At 34.0% G+C, this 16,827-nt stretch overlaps 1 protein-coding gene across 1 annotated transcript in view; it reads right to left on the reverse strand.

The window, feature by feature from the left end:
- PGAP1 (post-GPI attachment to proteins inositol deacylase 1) overlaps positions 1-16,827 on the reverse strand; it is a 71,177-nt gene that overhangs the window by 24,418 nt on the left and 29,932 nt on the right. Inside the window, exons 8-14 of the mRNA XM_069577910.1 lie at positions 15,868-15,973; positions 15,178-15,233; positions 13,667-13,750; positions 10,289-10,335; positions 9,853-9,904; positions 5,340-5,417; positions 1,729-1,804 (exon numbers count right to left, since the gene is read on the reverse strand). Coding sequence (XP_069434011.1) covers positions 1,729-1,804; positions 5,340-5,417; positions 9,853-9,904; positions 10,289-10,335; positions 13,667-13,750; positions 15,178-15,233; positions 15,868-15,973 — 499 coding nt within the window. The remainder of the gene's footprint in view (positions 1-1,728; positions 1,805-5,339; positions 5,418-9,852; positions 9,905-10,288; positions 10,336-13,666; positions 13,751-15,177; positions 15,234-15,867; positions 15,974-16,827) is intronic.

The following is a 16,827-nucleotide window of genomic DNA, read 5'->3' on the forward strand; positions in this document are numbered from 1 at the left end:
AAAAAAAACAACTATAAAAACGAAATACAAACACATGGAGGCTAAACAGTATGCTACTAAATAACCACCAATGGATCATTTCAATATATATGAATTAATCAATGTGGTACACCATACTAACAAACTGAAGAATAAAAACCATATGATAATCTCAACAGACACAGAAAAAGCTTTTGACAAAATTCAAAATCTATTTATAGTAAAAACTCTCCAGAAAGTGGACACAGAGGGAACATACCTCAACCTATAAAGGCCATGTATGACAAACCCACAGCAAAATATGAAGAACTGAAAGCATTTCCTCTAAGATCCCATTTACCATCACAACAAAAGAATATAATACTTAGGAATAAACCTATCTACAGAACTTAAAGACCTGTACTCAGAAAACTACAAGATACCAATGAAAGAAATCAAAGACAGCACAAACAGATGGAGAGATACAGCATGTTCTTGGATCAAAAGAATCAATACTGTGAAAATGACTATACTACTCAAAGCAATCTACAGATTCAATGCAATCCCTATCAATTACAAATGGTATTTTACTCAGAAATAGAACAAAAAATTTTACAATATGTGTAGAAACACAGATGACCACAAATAGCCAAAGCAATCTTGAGAAGCTGGAAGAATCAGGCTTCCTGACCTCAGACTATACTACACATTACAGTAATCAAAACAGTATGGTTCCAGCACAAAAACAGAAAAATAGATCAATGGAACATGACAGAAAGTGCAGAGATAAACTCACACTCCGACAGTCACTTAATCTGTGAAAAAGGAGGCAAGATTATTCAATGGAGAAAAGACAATCTCTTCAATAATTTATTCTGGAAAAATTGGCCGATATTGATACATGTAAAAGAATGAAATCAGAACACTCTCTAACATCATATGCAAAAAAATCTCAAACTGGATTAAAGACCTAAAAGTAAGGCTGGACACTATAAAACTCATAGAGAAAACCATAGGCAGAACACTCTTTGACATAAACTGCAGCAAGATTTTTAATCTACCTCCTAGAGTAATGAAAATGAAAACAAAAATAAACAAATGGGTAATTAAACTTAAAAGCTTTTGCACAGCAAAGGAAGCCATAAACAAAATGAAAAGATAACCCCCAGAATGGGATAAAAATGTCTGCCAACAAAGCAAAACAAAGGATTAATCTCCAAAATATACAAACAGCTCTGCTGCTCAATAAAAAAAAAAAAAAAGATGGGCAGATGATCTAAATAAGAATCAAACCACTGAGTCACATCATATGGTTATTCTAAGAACTATACTAGAAATACACACAAAAAATGTTACAAGGTTCTGTATTATTATAACTAACTGGCAAAATAAATCAACACTCTCTCAAAAAGAAAAACAATTCTTAAGGGTTCCAAAATCCAGCTTCCCTGTTGGCTCAGTGGTAAAGAATCTCCCTGCCAATGCAGGAGACACGTTTGATCCTGATCCAGGAAGATCCTACATGCCTCAGAGGAACTAAGCCCATGTACTACAACTATTGGGTCTATGCTCTAGAGCCCATGAGCCACAACTACTGAAGACCGCACACCTAGAGCACACACTCCACAACAAAGACGCCACCACAATGGGAAACCCATGCGTTGCAACTAGAGAAAATTCCATGCAGCAATGAAGAGCCAGTGAAGCCAAAAACTGAAAAAAAAAAAAAAAAGAAAGAAAGAAAAAAATTTCCAAAATCAAAGTACTTACCAAAGGAAAAAAGATGAGTTACAGGAAGCTGTATGGATCTTGTCTCTTTTTTAAAGAATTCACAATCTACAACAAACTGGAATATAAAACATTGATTTATTAGGAAAAAATAGAATTAAATTTATAGTAAAATATCTTCATTTGATATTTGAGTAGAAAATAAAAATCTATAAACTTCAGTTTTGAAGAAGGTATTCTACTGTCTATTATAGTCCAACTCTCAAGCTATATTTAAGGGGCATGAATTCCTCAAGGAGATATGCTAAGCTAAAAAAATTTGGTGAAAAATCTTAATAAATTATTAGAGGGTCATATCTATAAAAGCAGATGTACAGCACAGTTTTCTTGTAGTTAGTCTTAGGTGTTTGTAGAAGAGGGACCATAAACGATGGATAAAAACATTAAGAGCAAAAGTTAATTCAAGATTAATTAGGAATTTAGATAATATATCCCTGAATACTTTCAGTCAAAATAAAATGTGATTTTGTTCCATCTTTTAAAAATATCCATATTTATTATGTTTCTACAGTCTAATTGGACTACAAAAGGCTTTTGGAGACATACTGCCATTCATTTATAGATGCTTAATGCTATTCATGTAAGATTATGTCTAATCTTACATGAGGCTAAACAGTGATTATAGTAAAGAGGTTCACTGGGTACAAAGAAAAAGAAATGCTATCTCAAAAAAAAGTAACCTAAAATGTGACATCTCCATCACTGCAATTTCCATAATGACATTTCTTGTCTAATAACATTTCCACAGTGGCGTAAGGATCTTCATTCTCAGCTGTCTATAACAGAACAGTTTCATTAAAATTGTTTCCACAATCCAACTAAATGACTCTAATCTATACGAGCTGAGGAAGAAATTAATCTGATGCCTAACTGTAGCTAGCAAGTAGTTTGCAATGCACAGTTAAGTAAAAAGCCAGTGGGGTCTATCTTAGGCTTTTCTAGTAACTATACCTTGGACTGTATTTTAAGTTGTGTTATTTTGTTTGGGTGGAATTTTGATTGTTTTCAAAAGTGAAAAACAGATGAGGGAAGATGCTATCAGAATGCACACACATAGGGAAACAAAAGAAAAAAAATTTACTAAGGGGCGCTGCTTTTATTTTTCCCTCTTTAATTAGGAGGCAAAGAATACCATCAGATATTTCCATTATAGAAAACAGCCGTTATAAGATTAGAGAAATCATTTATTGAGCACAATTATTCATTATATTTTTATAGATGTTTTTAGCTGAGACACTGCCTGAGATAGTGAGAAATTTTTAATCACTTTAACAGGTAAATAAAATAATACAAATTTTATTATTACTTTAAAAAATTGGCCATTTCTTTATGGTATAAACCTTTATCCAAGAAAGAATTCATGAGTCTGTCTCTGAAATATACAGGTAAGTAAATTTCTAATGGGGTTAATTTTGTTTTCTGTAGTTAAAAAATGCAGGTAATTCCATATTTACATTCGGAAAACTATATTAAGACAATCAGTTGACTCAAAAAGTTTTTAAACTGCCTATTTAAATATATGTATCCTTCTGGTGATGGGTTGTAACAGACACATAGAAATCACGAAAGACCTAAGTTACTATCCTTGTGAGACTGAGTGTGCAACAACTAGAGTCAGCAGTGTTACTTTCCAAAGAGTGTCCACTAAGTATTTATCAGGCTGTTAAGACTGGCTATTTGAGAAAGGCTCATTAATTTCTTGGAATAACCAGAGAAGGCCTTGTTTGGGAAGATGTTAAATTCATTCAAAACCAACTTACCTGAAAGAAAAACCCTTAAAGAGAGCTTTTAGTACTGAAGATGTTGAATTACCTCTCACTTGAGCTAAGCAAAACAAAACAATGAATCCATTACAAGGTACTCGTGAGACTCAATCTTTGAGATGACTCCTAACTACATCCTCTTTTCTTTTTTCCTTTAAATATTTCTAGTGATTTTGGCCCCAAATCTCATTAACTTTTTTATTCAAGAAACATTTTGAATGTATGTGTGGTGGTCACTAAAGATTTCACTTCACTAAAGGTTTAGGATGCAGAGTAAAACCCATGTAGTCCTTACTCTCAACATGGTATGGCAATAAAGACATAAATTATAATTCAGTGTAAAATATTCCTCAAAGAACTTATGAACAAAATATGGGACTAAGTAAGAGGTTATTGGAGTAATCTAGCAAAGAAAAACAGGGCATACTTAGGTTAGATGTTGAAGGATAAGTTTGTTGGGTAAAATGTGGCAAACGTCTTTTACCTCCACCTTCTTTCCCTGCCTACTTCTCTCAGAAATTACTATCCTTTCATTTCTGCTCCCACTGCACGATTACAAGCATGCAAAACCCCTTAACAGGTGCCTGGTCTGCCTTGTTTCTAATCCATCCTATACAAAAAATATATTCACTGTCCAAAACAAACAGCTCTGATCCATTACTACCACGGTGAACAATCTTTTGGTTCCCTTCTGGCTTCTGAATCTCCCAATGAAGGACTTCCACAATATGGCCATGAGCTACTTTTCCAGACTTTTCTTCCACTACTTTTCTTCTATCCATGGTAGCTCTCCTTTTAAAACTATTTACTTATTCACTATTTTCCAAACATACCCTACACCTTCCATGTTCTGATTTTACTATTTATGTCTCAAAGGTGTTGTTCATTATAACTTTCTGCAATAATGTTACTATTGAGCATCTGGAATATGGCTAACACAACTAAGGATCTGAATTTTTACTTTTATTTAAGTTTAACTGATTTAAATTTAAATAGTCACACGTGCTAATGGCTCCCAAAGTAGATAGCCCAGGTCTGGAATACTCAATCTATCTATAAACACAACTATCCTTTAAGGTAATTTTAAATATCACCTGAAACTAACGTCTTTTCTGATTTCATCAGTCAGCAATATCTCCCCTTTTAATGCTTTTCAAGGATTTCCAATACGCTGATTTGTATTATACATTTTTGGGTACCTCTTTCATTTTCACCCTTCCCCTGCCTATCAAATATATTTCTATCCCTCTACCAACAAACAGTGGCTCAGATGGTAAAGCATCTGCCTACAATGTGGAAGACCAGGGTTAGATCCCTGGGTTGGGAAGATCCCCTGGAGAAGGAAATGGCAACCCACTCCAGTATTCTTGTCTGGAAAATTCCATGGACTGAGGAGCCTGGTAGGCTACAGTTCATGGGTTTGCAAAGAGTCGGACACGACTGAGCAACTTCACTTCACTTCACTTCACCAACAAACAGTAGGTAAGCTTTTTGAGAACATGGTTCATGTCCTCCTCTTTTGTGTGCCTCCTATGATTCCTGGCACAGAGTTTTTGCACATAAAAGGGTATTCAATAATTAACATATTTTGAAAGACTGATAAAGTAGGAATAATTCCCACTTGAAACAAAGAGACTTGGATTTATTCTGCTTAGTTCAAGTCAGAGTAGATGATCCCAATGATTTAAACAGTCGTAGGTGGATCACCACTCCAGCCACTATTTTAGATGTTTTAGATAAGTGCTATGCTGAAGAATGTATCACAAAATTACTTAAATATTAAGCATAAGTATCCCAGAAACATTCTGATAACAGACTCTTGCTTGTTACCTTACTTCCATGAATAGATGGTACATAAACAACAAGATGAGACAAAGATGGATAGTCTTGAAGTCTTAACGTCAGAAACTAAAAAAAGATGAAAAAAAAAGCTGATTTTATTTAGGATATACAGAGCTTAAAGCATGTTAAAAGATAAACTACAAACCCATATCTTATTCAGTATGTTACAAAAAAACTGACTTCAAACATTATGTTCAGTACTTCATAAAATGCCCATGTTTACATTTTCAGGTCAATGAACCTGCTGAATATCAAATTTCTAATAATTATGTTAATATGGACTGCCAAAAATACTCCCTGAACTATATCGCTTCAAGTACAACAAATGAAATGTAACACTAAATTTAATTATTTTACAAAATTATTTTCATATGTGATTTCTTATAATTTGTCTACTTGTTTTGTATAATACTACAGTATGATTTCTACATTGATTTTGGTGGTATATGACAAAGAGCACTCAATAGTTGAATGGATGCTCAATATGACAGAACAATTGCAACTTAATCTGAAATGATTCTGATCTAGCCCACGTAATAAACAGTTGCTGGCTAATGATGTATGAACATCATCCCCGGAACTTATTCAGTAAGTGACATGAATGAACTATGCAAGTCTAACAACACACGTCACCAAATGAGCATCTTTTCTGTTCTCAAAGCTAAGGCCATATCTTACAGTCTATAGTTTGAGGAATGACTAGATAGGAGACTGGTCTATTTAATGAAAAGCTAGGCCACCAAACATAGTTTCCAAGTTTTGGTTTTTTTTCCTGACAACAGATGTCAGGACAACAGATGTGGGAAATGGGAGTAAGTTATATGTTGCAACAATCTTATGCATTAAGAAATTTCTGCACTTAACATTCTCCACTCTTCTTCAGGAGCACCCTTGTGGGCAATCTGGAGTGAGAACCTGAAGCACACTATCACGAGTGGTCCTCAAACAACCTGACAAGATTCACCTGGGAGTGTTTATTAAACTCACGGGCTGCATCTCAGCTTACTAAGGAAAGTCTCTATAGCTGACTTACATATTCTAATATAAATTAAAAGGTGACAGGGGCTTCCCAGGTGGTGCAGTGGTAAAGAATTTGTCTGTCAGATGCAGGAGATGTAGTTAAATCCCTGGGTCAGGAAGATTCTCAGGAGTAGGAAACGGCAACCCACTCCAGTATTCTTGCCTGGAAAATTCCATGGACAGAGGAGCCAGGCAAGCTACAATCGCCAAGAGTCAGACACAACTTAGCAACTGAACACACACACAGGTGTGCTTGCGTGCTCAGTCATGTCCAACTCTTTGCAACCCCAGGGACTATAGCCCGCCAGACTCCTCTGTCCATGGAATTTTCCAGGCAAGAACACTAAAGTAGGTTGCCATTTACTACTCCAGGGGATCTTCCGACCCAGGGATCAAACCCAATCTCTTGCACTGGCAGGCAGATTCTTTACCACAGTGCCACCTGGGAAGCCAGAGCATGTGCACACACACAGACACACACACGAAAGGACCACACAAGCCAAAGCTCCAGGCAACTGAAACCAACCAGATAAATGGTAGGCAATATGAAAGATAAATTAATTAGAAAGAACCACGGTTATCTGTGTAGCTATCCACTCTGAGAGCTTTCGTTACTCTCAAGAAAAATTTTTTGTCTCAAGAATTTTTTTTTTCAGGTCAGTCAGTCAGTTCAGTTGCTCAGTCGTGTCTGACTCTTTGTGACCTCATGGACTGCAGCATGACAGGCCTCCCGGTACATCACCAACTCCTGGAGTTTACTCAGACTCATGTCCACTGAGTCCATGATGCCATCCAACCATCTCATCCTGTCGTCCCCTTCTCCTCCTGCCTTCAATCTTTCAATTTTTCAGATCAGAATACTTTAAAAAGATATCAGAGTGTCAAAGTACATTTACTTATAAAGTTAAGCTCCTATATAGTTATAAAATCAGTAGGAATTTGGCAAGATACTATTTATGAAATTGCTACATTGACAGGTAAGGTTAATACAAAGTTTGAAAATTTTTCAGTGTTTTAAAAATAAAATTTACCTTAATGGTAAGGCAACACACATAAAAAATCAAATACCAGTGTTTGGATGTCAGAAACCCTTCAAGTTCTGCTGCTGTGTGTGGGGCAAAGCTGTGGTGCTACATTTAATTTAGGCAAAAGAGTGACAAGGCAACTTTTCTCATATAACTTAGATTTCTTTCCAAAGGTAATTGTTTTGTTTTTAGCAATACGTCCATTTGGGTTTGCGAAATTGTTGGTGTGCGCTGGTTTGTGTGTTTTTAGAAACTTCTTCACTGTACCATGACAGAAAAGCTCCATATGATTGGTGCTCTGAAGGCACTAAACTGCTTTGCTAGAGGATTCCATCTATTTGCTAACAATTCAGTCAGCAGAGGTGCTCAAAATGGTATGATTCTCATGTGACATTACCCTTATTGAGAAGATACAAATAAGAATAGAACTCACAAAATTATTTTACTTCGGTCTTTCAACTTCATGTCAAAGTAACTTTGTGTTTTTTATAAATGGCTAACACACACAAATGTATACATGTAATTTTGACTTTCATTATAATGGAAAAGTTTACTTGTATTTAATAATTACAATCATCTTCAACTGAGAATAACTAAGATAGAAGAAGATTATAATCCTTCCTTTCTAACTTCTCTCTTCCACTTTTCTCCTCAAATCTAGTGGGCTTTTAATGCCGCCCAGCACTTTCTTATAGCATCCTCTATAAAAAGTAAGCAGCGAGAAGAACTTGCTCTCCTACTGCTCAGCCAGCTGTTTCTTACATTTAGAAAAAAATAACACAGGGGACTAAAACTAGGTAAATACATTGTTTAATCTTTGAGACTAAAAAATAATATAAAAATATTATGATTTAAGAGTTAACTTAAAAAAAATAGTAACAAAATAACACTTTATCAGGTTTTTAATCATTTCTTTTTTTAAATATAAATTTATTTATTTTAATTGGAGGCTAATTACTTTACAATATTGTATTGGTTTTGCCATACATCAGCATGAACCCGCCACGGGTGTACACGTGTTCCCCATCCTGAACCCCCCTCCAAGCCCCCTTCCCATACCATCCCTCTGGGTCATCATTTATTTCTTTCTAACTCTTAAGTTGGGCTTCCACAGTAGCTCAGTCTGCTATGCAGGAGCCAAAGGAGACATGGGTTCGATCTCTGAGTTGGGAAGATCCCTCAAGGGAATGGCAACCCACTCCAGTATCCTTGCCTGGAAAATCCCATGGACAGAGGAGCCTGGTGGGCTACAGTCCATAGGGTTGCAGGGAGTCGGACATGACTAACGCAACTTAGCACGTACAACTCTTAAATTATAGGCTGAAGAGGATATCCAAACTGAAAATTGAAGGAAATATTTAATATACCTTATGAATGATTTGTTAGGAAGTACGTCCTATTACTTTTGTTTTTGTTTTGCTCCTGAGAAGACAGTTAGGATAGAACTAGTGAGAGACCTTAAAAATGTTCTTGTGAGTGAAATCAGTTACTTGTCACATCAAAACAAAGCCACACGAATAAATATGCACAAAGTAAGATTGACCAAAGCGACAGAAAATAAATCACTGCAATCATTCCAAAGTCAAGTGTAAGTGACTTGCAGTTATTCACTCTGTCATCATTCCTCTCCTTGGTATAGTACAGACTTGACTATATATACAGATAAACAAACATTCACGAGGACAAACAACTGGAGTTGGGAGATGACCAAGACCAACCAGAGGACTTCACATTCAACTGTATGAATACAGTATTCATTATGACAATATATTTTAAAGTATAGATTTATTTGAAGACTAAACCTACCAATTCTGGCACATGATTATCAGTGTAATAAATACAATGTGGAAATTAGAACAGACCTTTTCTAATATCAAATTTTAGAACTGTTCTATTTTTCAACAACAGATTTTGTTGAGTATGCAAATTAACCTTTTGTAAAGACTGCTGACCTGCCACAACTGCTTAAGGAAATCACTAGCAATTATTAAATAAATTCTATGGAACCTCAGATAAAAGGAGATAGTTACTGAAGGGCTTAGCCACAGATAATAGTGAAATTGAAATCTGTTTTGTGTCTTTTTGTGATGCTTACTTCCCAAAACAAATTCTGAGTATACTCAACTTAGTATTTTAAGACAGACCATTCTAAACAAACTCTCAAATTAAATCTTAAAATTTATCTATCTCTTGTTATGATCCTATAACATATAGATTTAATTTTATTTAGGAATGGTGACTTGTTTTCATCTATGAAAGCTAAAAAAAACAAAAACAAAACACATGCTATTCTCAATATATTAAGTGTATTTCTAGAGAAAATATTTCTAAAATGTACATTAGCAAATCTCAAAATTTATTACCTAGATGAATTTAATCAAATAACATACTGTATATGCCTATATGTTCAAATATTTTTTTCATCTGGATATTAACATTCTAAAGCCATAATTTACCTTAATTGTTGGCAGCAGTTCAGCTTTCCATGATAAATCAACCCCTTGCCGGCTTAGAAATACATATGAAAATATAATTAAAGGACAAATATATTAAAGTATTATAAATTATAAATAAACATCAGAACAATAAGAAAACATCTATGGACCTATCGGAGACACTTCTAATGAAGTCAAGCCTGATAAGTCTAACACGATACCTTTATCCACATAGTCCTTTTGGGCACAGAAAGTAGTTTTTCCCAGCAACCAATTACCAATGTTTGCAAAAATTACTAGTACGTTAATTTTATTTTTAATTTTAAAATCAACATTATAATTCAGTATGGTAGCAAAATGACAATAAGTATATTTGAAGCAATTCTGAAAGTATAATTTGAGTATATCTTATGTTAAGAAAATGAACATCAAAAGGCCTTTTGTTTAAAACACTTACCACATGGATGTGCTGTTTATGCAGCCAAAAATCCAACTATTTGTATCCTATTGATTAATAACACAAACACAACACAATATTATAGAAAATAATTATATAAAATAATCATTTCACTGTTTATGATACAGGGTCAGTAGGCATAATGAAACATAAAATAATAACTTGCTATTCAGGAATGTATTCAAAATGGTCTCAAAAGTCAAACAGGTCAATGGTAGGCAAAGAAGTCCAAAGCTAACACAGACAGATAAGCAAGTAACCTGGAGCAGCAATACGAGAGATGAAATGATGGGTAATCTTTACACAGCATATTGCTAAGCAAGTCTAATTTCTGAACAAACATTTAGAGTTCAGCAATGTCCACATTTTAATTAGACAGAAATTACAAAGAAAGTAACCTACATTTTAACAAAAAAACAAGAATGAACTACAAGTGGACTTTCATACAAAGAGGGGGGAAAAAAGCCAGAGTCAAGCCAAGTAATTAAAAACAATAATCTAATAGAGCTTTTTAGTTTATCATCTGAGTTCTCATTTGATTACAAGACAGATAACTTTTATGCAACTGAGACTGTGCTTGGATTGAAACACAATTCCAAGAGTTTAAGACTAAAGCTTAGTTGTTACTTTATTAGTGCAGATTGGGAATACTGCAGAGATGGTTGTGGTATTTTAACAATATTACATATTCAGCTTCAGTTATTTAAAAGCACTATGACCAAAGATTGTCACTTCAACTTTTAATGAAGTAGTAAGAGCAGTGCTCCAAGATCTAACAATACTAAACTCCTACCAGGGCATAAGAGAATAAGAAACACTGCTGAGACAGCACAACTTTTTCCTTAGTATCCCTTAGTATATAGACAGGGCAATAAAAGTATCAACCCTTTCATTCTACTAGTATTTATAAAACCTAATCCAGAGCCAAGGAATTATGCTAAGCCCTCAACAAAAATGATGAATCAAGCAGATTGAGTCTCTGCCCTCATGGAGTTTAAATAAAATTTTAAGATATTTTTCAAGAATATAGAAAAGGAAGTTGAAAGAAAACAAGAACAATGTGGTACTTCTCTACTCTCCACTGCTGACAAAATACTTGTCTGACTTCTTTATCAGTTATCTGTGCTTTCCAGTACAAAAACATGACATTACAAAACAAGGCAAGGGAAGAGAACTACATGGGCCTAGACAAAGAAAACCTAGCAACCTCTCGATCCAACTCATTTGTACGATCGGTTTTCGCAGCTACTAAAGGAGCCTATATCAAAGATAGCCTTTATTATGAAAACTGCCAATATTCCAAACTACTTACTTTGATGTCTAGGGAATTCTGATTCAGTCACTAACAGATTGAATACAGTGTTATTCAAACCAACCCTAAGACAGTGTTGTTAAAACCTAGAAGGTATCAAAAGAACAACTTCAGGTTATCTAGTAAACACTCTTACCTCAGCTAATTCTAAAGCTTGTATTAAAAATCAGAGAAAAAGTCACTCAGGATTTGCTAAATCCTGAAGTATACAGAAAAGAAAATGCTACTTGATCATAAAATTTATAGATCTAAAAAAAAATCTATCTATGGTAAAAAAAAAAATGACATCTTCAACAGCTGCTAAAATCATTAGATGAAGGACTGACTAGGAACTTTATAATGGATCATGCCAGTAGGACCTGAGTTCACTGACAAATCAGTGCACTAATTTTTTTTGTCACTCGATGTGGTAAGTATGCAGCTCTACTTATAAAACACTCCCATCAAAAAAAAAATTATTCAAGATTCTAGATCTACCTACCTACCAGTTTACAGAAAACATAATGGATAGAAACATGTTAAAAGATACCACAAGAATACAATCAACTAAACCCAAAACAAATACATGGCATGGGAGGAAAGAGGAGGGGACTGTTATAAAATAGACATAAGATCTATGAATCAAATGCCATGCATGTACTTTTTAGATTCCGATTCAAATAAGCCAACTTAAAACTTAGATGAACAAAGGAAAATTGAACATGGGCTAGATACCAAATGACATTAAGGAATATGTAATTACTTCTGGTGGATAAAATAATGATATTATAATAACGTGTAAAATTCTTATCTGTTAGAAAGACTGAAATATGTATGTATAAAATGATAAAATACCTGAATTTTGCTTTAAAAATGCTTCAGTCAAAAAAAGTGAGGAAGGATTAAATCAAATTAGAATGGCAGAGTGTTGATAACTGTTAAAGCTGTGTAACAGTCATATTCTACTTTTATATGTTTGAAAACTTCTATGACAAAAATTGAAAAGATTTTTTAAAATTCTCCATATATCCATGGATTTTATTACAGAAAAGGGATCCTCCAATGAACCAAATAGATAAATCTGCACTTTGGCAAAGATTTTTCTCAATATAATATTGCCATTTTTATTTGGAATAGTGTGGATGTTTAAACCATCACCCTCAGGGCCAGATTCTCTTGGGATAAACTGTTCATCCAGATTTTAGGCTGAGAGATGCATAACTGTGGCAAATCCACTAAAATTAGTATTCACTATTATCTAGCCCACAATGCCTGCCTACCAACTCTTCTCAAGACTTTACTATATATCAAATGGCAGTATCAACCAACCAAGCGACATATTAGCTCCTAGTCCTAAAAAATACAAATAATCCAACAAAAAGAAATGAGGGAACTTAAATTCTGAAAGATGTAAATATAAAGTGAAGAATCCTAGGATACGAGGGAAAAAAACCAGAATAGAGAGCAAAGCACCCAAATTGGGAGACAAATTCCTGAAAGCAAGAAGTGTTGATAAATTATTAAACAGTCCTAATATAAGAAAAGATGCTAAAGCATCTAACATGTTTGTAGCATAGTAGGTACTCATTAAAAAGAAATACACAAACAAAATAATCATACTGACACTGTAAATCTGGGTCACACTGTAACACAAAGTTACTAAACTACTTTAGAGAAAATTTGGTATAAAATGTACTCCAAATTTCAGTATGGAAATCAATGGAAAAACAGGATTTACTTTGTAAAACAGAGAACAGTTTTGCTTAAATGTATCTATTCTATAAAGTACTAACATAATTTTAGAACTAAAGAAACTCTGAACTGAATTCCTTCATCCTAAACACAATGAAACTAAGGTAGAGAGGGTGAAAAACCTAAGCTGGAGGCAAAGTACAAGCTAACAGTATATACCAGTTACAGAAACATTCTGATCAGCACTTTTCAATCAATACTCTGTCCCAGTTAATTTTCAATTAAATGGGTTTAATAATAGTTCATAGCTAAAGATGAGACCCATTAAGCTGAATTTTTAAATTAAACAATAGTCAGCCTTTAAAATGTACATAAAAGTGTACCAATTATCTTACCAGCATGGTGCTCTGACAATGGACATGAGTGTAGATTTTTCTATGATTTGCAAGGGGAAATGTAAAATATATCTTATCAGATTCCTAAAAACAAGAGGGAAAACACAATAAAACTATTGCGAGAGTAATTTCATAATTCAAAAATTCAGACAGAGTAATAAATAATTATTCTAATGAATTATAATGAATTATTTTAATTCTATCATTCTTGGTGTTGAGAACCATTTCTCTAGGAATGAAAAGAAGATATAGATGCAAAACAATACAAACTCTGTACACCTGAACTTGTCTTGGAAGCATCAGTATGAATGCATGCTTTTTCTGTTTGGGTTTGGTTTTTGGCCTTATGACCGGACATTGCTTAGCTCTGTTCACTGGAAAGGCCTTAGAAATGATAACTCACTACTCATAACACCTGTAAGTGCCCAAGTTACAGTTTTTAGATATTGTTCACCAAAAACTAGGGAGAGCTACTTTGAGAAAAAGCCAGATTCAAGGTCTGGGACAGGAAATGTTACACATGAGCTGAAACACTATCTCATACTAGAGTGAGGAAAACATCAAAGACAACTAGAGAGCAGCTATATCAAAAAGATCCAGGAGCCTACATTGAAATGGCTTCCACTGGTCAAAGACAGAATAGTTTTAATAGCAATTTTAGTATCAAAGATAGGACAATTTCAGTATTTTAGTTTAGACAGAAACACAAAAATGTCTGAGCTCATAATAACACTAGAGGAAACCTCCCCCCCCCACAAAAAAAATATTATGATCAGTGATGGAGGGTGTTGGTGAGCCAACTCACTATTCTGAAAACCAGTAAATATAATATCCAAAGATAAAAAGAATTATCATTTTTTCCCTCATAAACTATTTGCTCCACTCTAGATAAATTTAGTAGATGAGAAATTTTCTATATAGTATTTCAGTTAATAAAGAAGGAATAATCAAACCATAGTCTTATTACTTTTGCAATAAATGAATTAATGACTCTATGCCTTCTTCATCAATAATAGCTTCTAACATCACAAAAAGAGAGTCTAGTAAAAAGAAGAGCAAAACAAAAACGTGAATCTCATAAAGCATCTAGACTCAACTACCAAGTCACAGGAAGGGGTAGGCAAAGGATTATACGGAATGACACTACAAAATCAAGACTGTGAAACTGGGAAAAATGACTTTTTCTTTCAACAAGTAAACTGCAAGGGGAAAAAAGGGTAAAGGAGATATTAGAAATTTAAAGAGGAGTAAGAGATATATCAACAAATGACATGTAGATTTTGTTTGTACCTTGATTTAAGCAAACTGAAAAACAAGGAAACAATTTAAAAAATTGACAGTTAAGATAAAACTAGAAAATTGAACACTGACTAGATATTAGGGAATTATTACTAAACTGATTTAATATGGGAAAAGACAAGTGGTTATCTTCTTTAAAAAGTCTAACTTTGAAACAGAAATACTAAAATGTTTTGGAAAAAAATTGTTAAATCCACTGGTGGTGTACTTACATTGTAAGCCACATATGTCCATTTGGACACTTTTACTGGAACCCACATAGATGTCCCTAAGGTAAAAGAAATTATTTGGCTTTAAAAAAAATATTAAATAATTTCTTTTACTGAATACTTCTCAATCATAACAGGATTTGAAAAAAGCATCTCCCTGAATACTGGCTGTTTTAAAATATAAAATCCAAGGAGATGTTCTCCATATACTCATCACCAGCACTCAGATCAAATGAAGCATTTAAAAACTATTTGGTGTGTAACTCTAAGAAGTATCAACAGAAGTAAACAAATATTTTCCAACCTAAGTAGAGTATGACATACATATTAAAAACAAAATTTACCAGCAAAAGATATGCTATTAAACTGGAAGACTAAAGAATGATACTAAGAAACTAAGTCAAGAATAATGTAGCATTGATTTTATGCAGCTGTCAGGAGAACAGGCAATTAACTCTTTTAAACCTAGCTACTGTCATATTATCTTCAGTACAAAATTTTTATCAGCAATATGTTACACATCACTTTTTAATCTTTTCCCTTAGGAACCTCATAAGAAATCAGCACAGGGAAACTAATAAAATATAATAAGATTATAACACCGGAAGCATTACAAAGAGTTTGTTTGCTAATGACAAATTTACCTAAAATATCCAAAACTATACTTAAAATTAAAATGTTATTACTACCAACCTGTTAAGTCAGAAATTATTGATGGATTTTCCTCAAAGTGTTTTGCCGGGTGTCTTATAAAATGGTGATTCAAAACCGACAATTTCTTCTTGGGATTTTGAGTTATCTAGAAAGAACATTGATACATTCTGTATCCTTTTATATCCAATGTGATGACCTAATGAAACTTTGTTTCAAGTGTGGATTCTTTACCAGCTGAGGCACCAGGGAGGTTCCAATAATAATAAAGTCAACAGTTAACTCTGGTCCAGGCACTCTTCTAAGTGCTTGCTGCTGCTGCTGCTAAGTCGCTTCAGTCGTGTCCGACTCTGTGCAACCCCAGTGGGTTGCCATTTCCTTCTCCAATGCATGAAAGTATCAAGTGAAAGTGAAGTTGCTCAGTCGTGTAAAATTCTTTGCAACCCCATGGACTGCAGCCCACCAGGCTCCTCTGTCCATGGGATTTTCCAGGCAAGAGTATTGGAGTGGGGTGCCATTGCCTTCTCTGGTTATAGGTGCTTAACCTGAGACTAATTACGCTTTGAGTTAGAGTTCCCTTGTACGTATGTATGTATGTATGTATGTTTTTCTTCCTAAACTGAATGCTTCTTGAGAAGCAGGGAAACATCCTAACATTTTAGTGTCTAATGTTTAGTAAAATATCCTAACATTTTATTGTCAAATATTTAGTTTATCATATATATGAGTTTGTGGGGAAAAATACTATGAGTTTCATAGTATTTTGATTCTTAACAGTATTAGTCAAAATTTTCTATTTGTCCCTTAAAATGTGTCTGTAAAACACTTACCCATCCAAAATTATAATTTATTACATGCCAGTATTAGGGTTTTCTCATCTTAGAATTTAATGGAAAATAAGATATGATTTGTTAAAATTAGTTTGGTATCATTTTTAAAGTATATACCTGTCTGAAACTCATCTGTTGTTAGCTGAAATGGGATTTTTCCTAAACATACTGG

This window comes from Ovis canadensis, chromosome 2 (genome assembly GCF_042477335.2).
Source record: "Ovis canadensis isolate MfBH-ARS-UI-01 breed Bighorn chromosome 2, ARS-UI_OviCan_v2, whole genome shotgun sequence".
Classification (NCBI taxonomy): domain Eukaryota; kingdom Metazoa; phylum Chordata; class Mammalia; order Artiodactyla; family Bovidae; genus Ovis; species Ovis canadensis.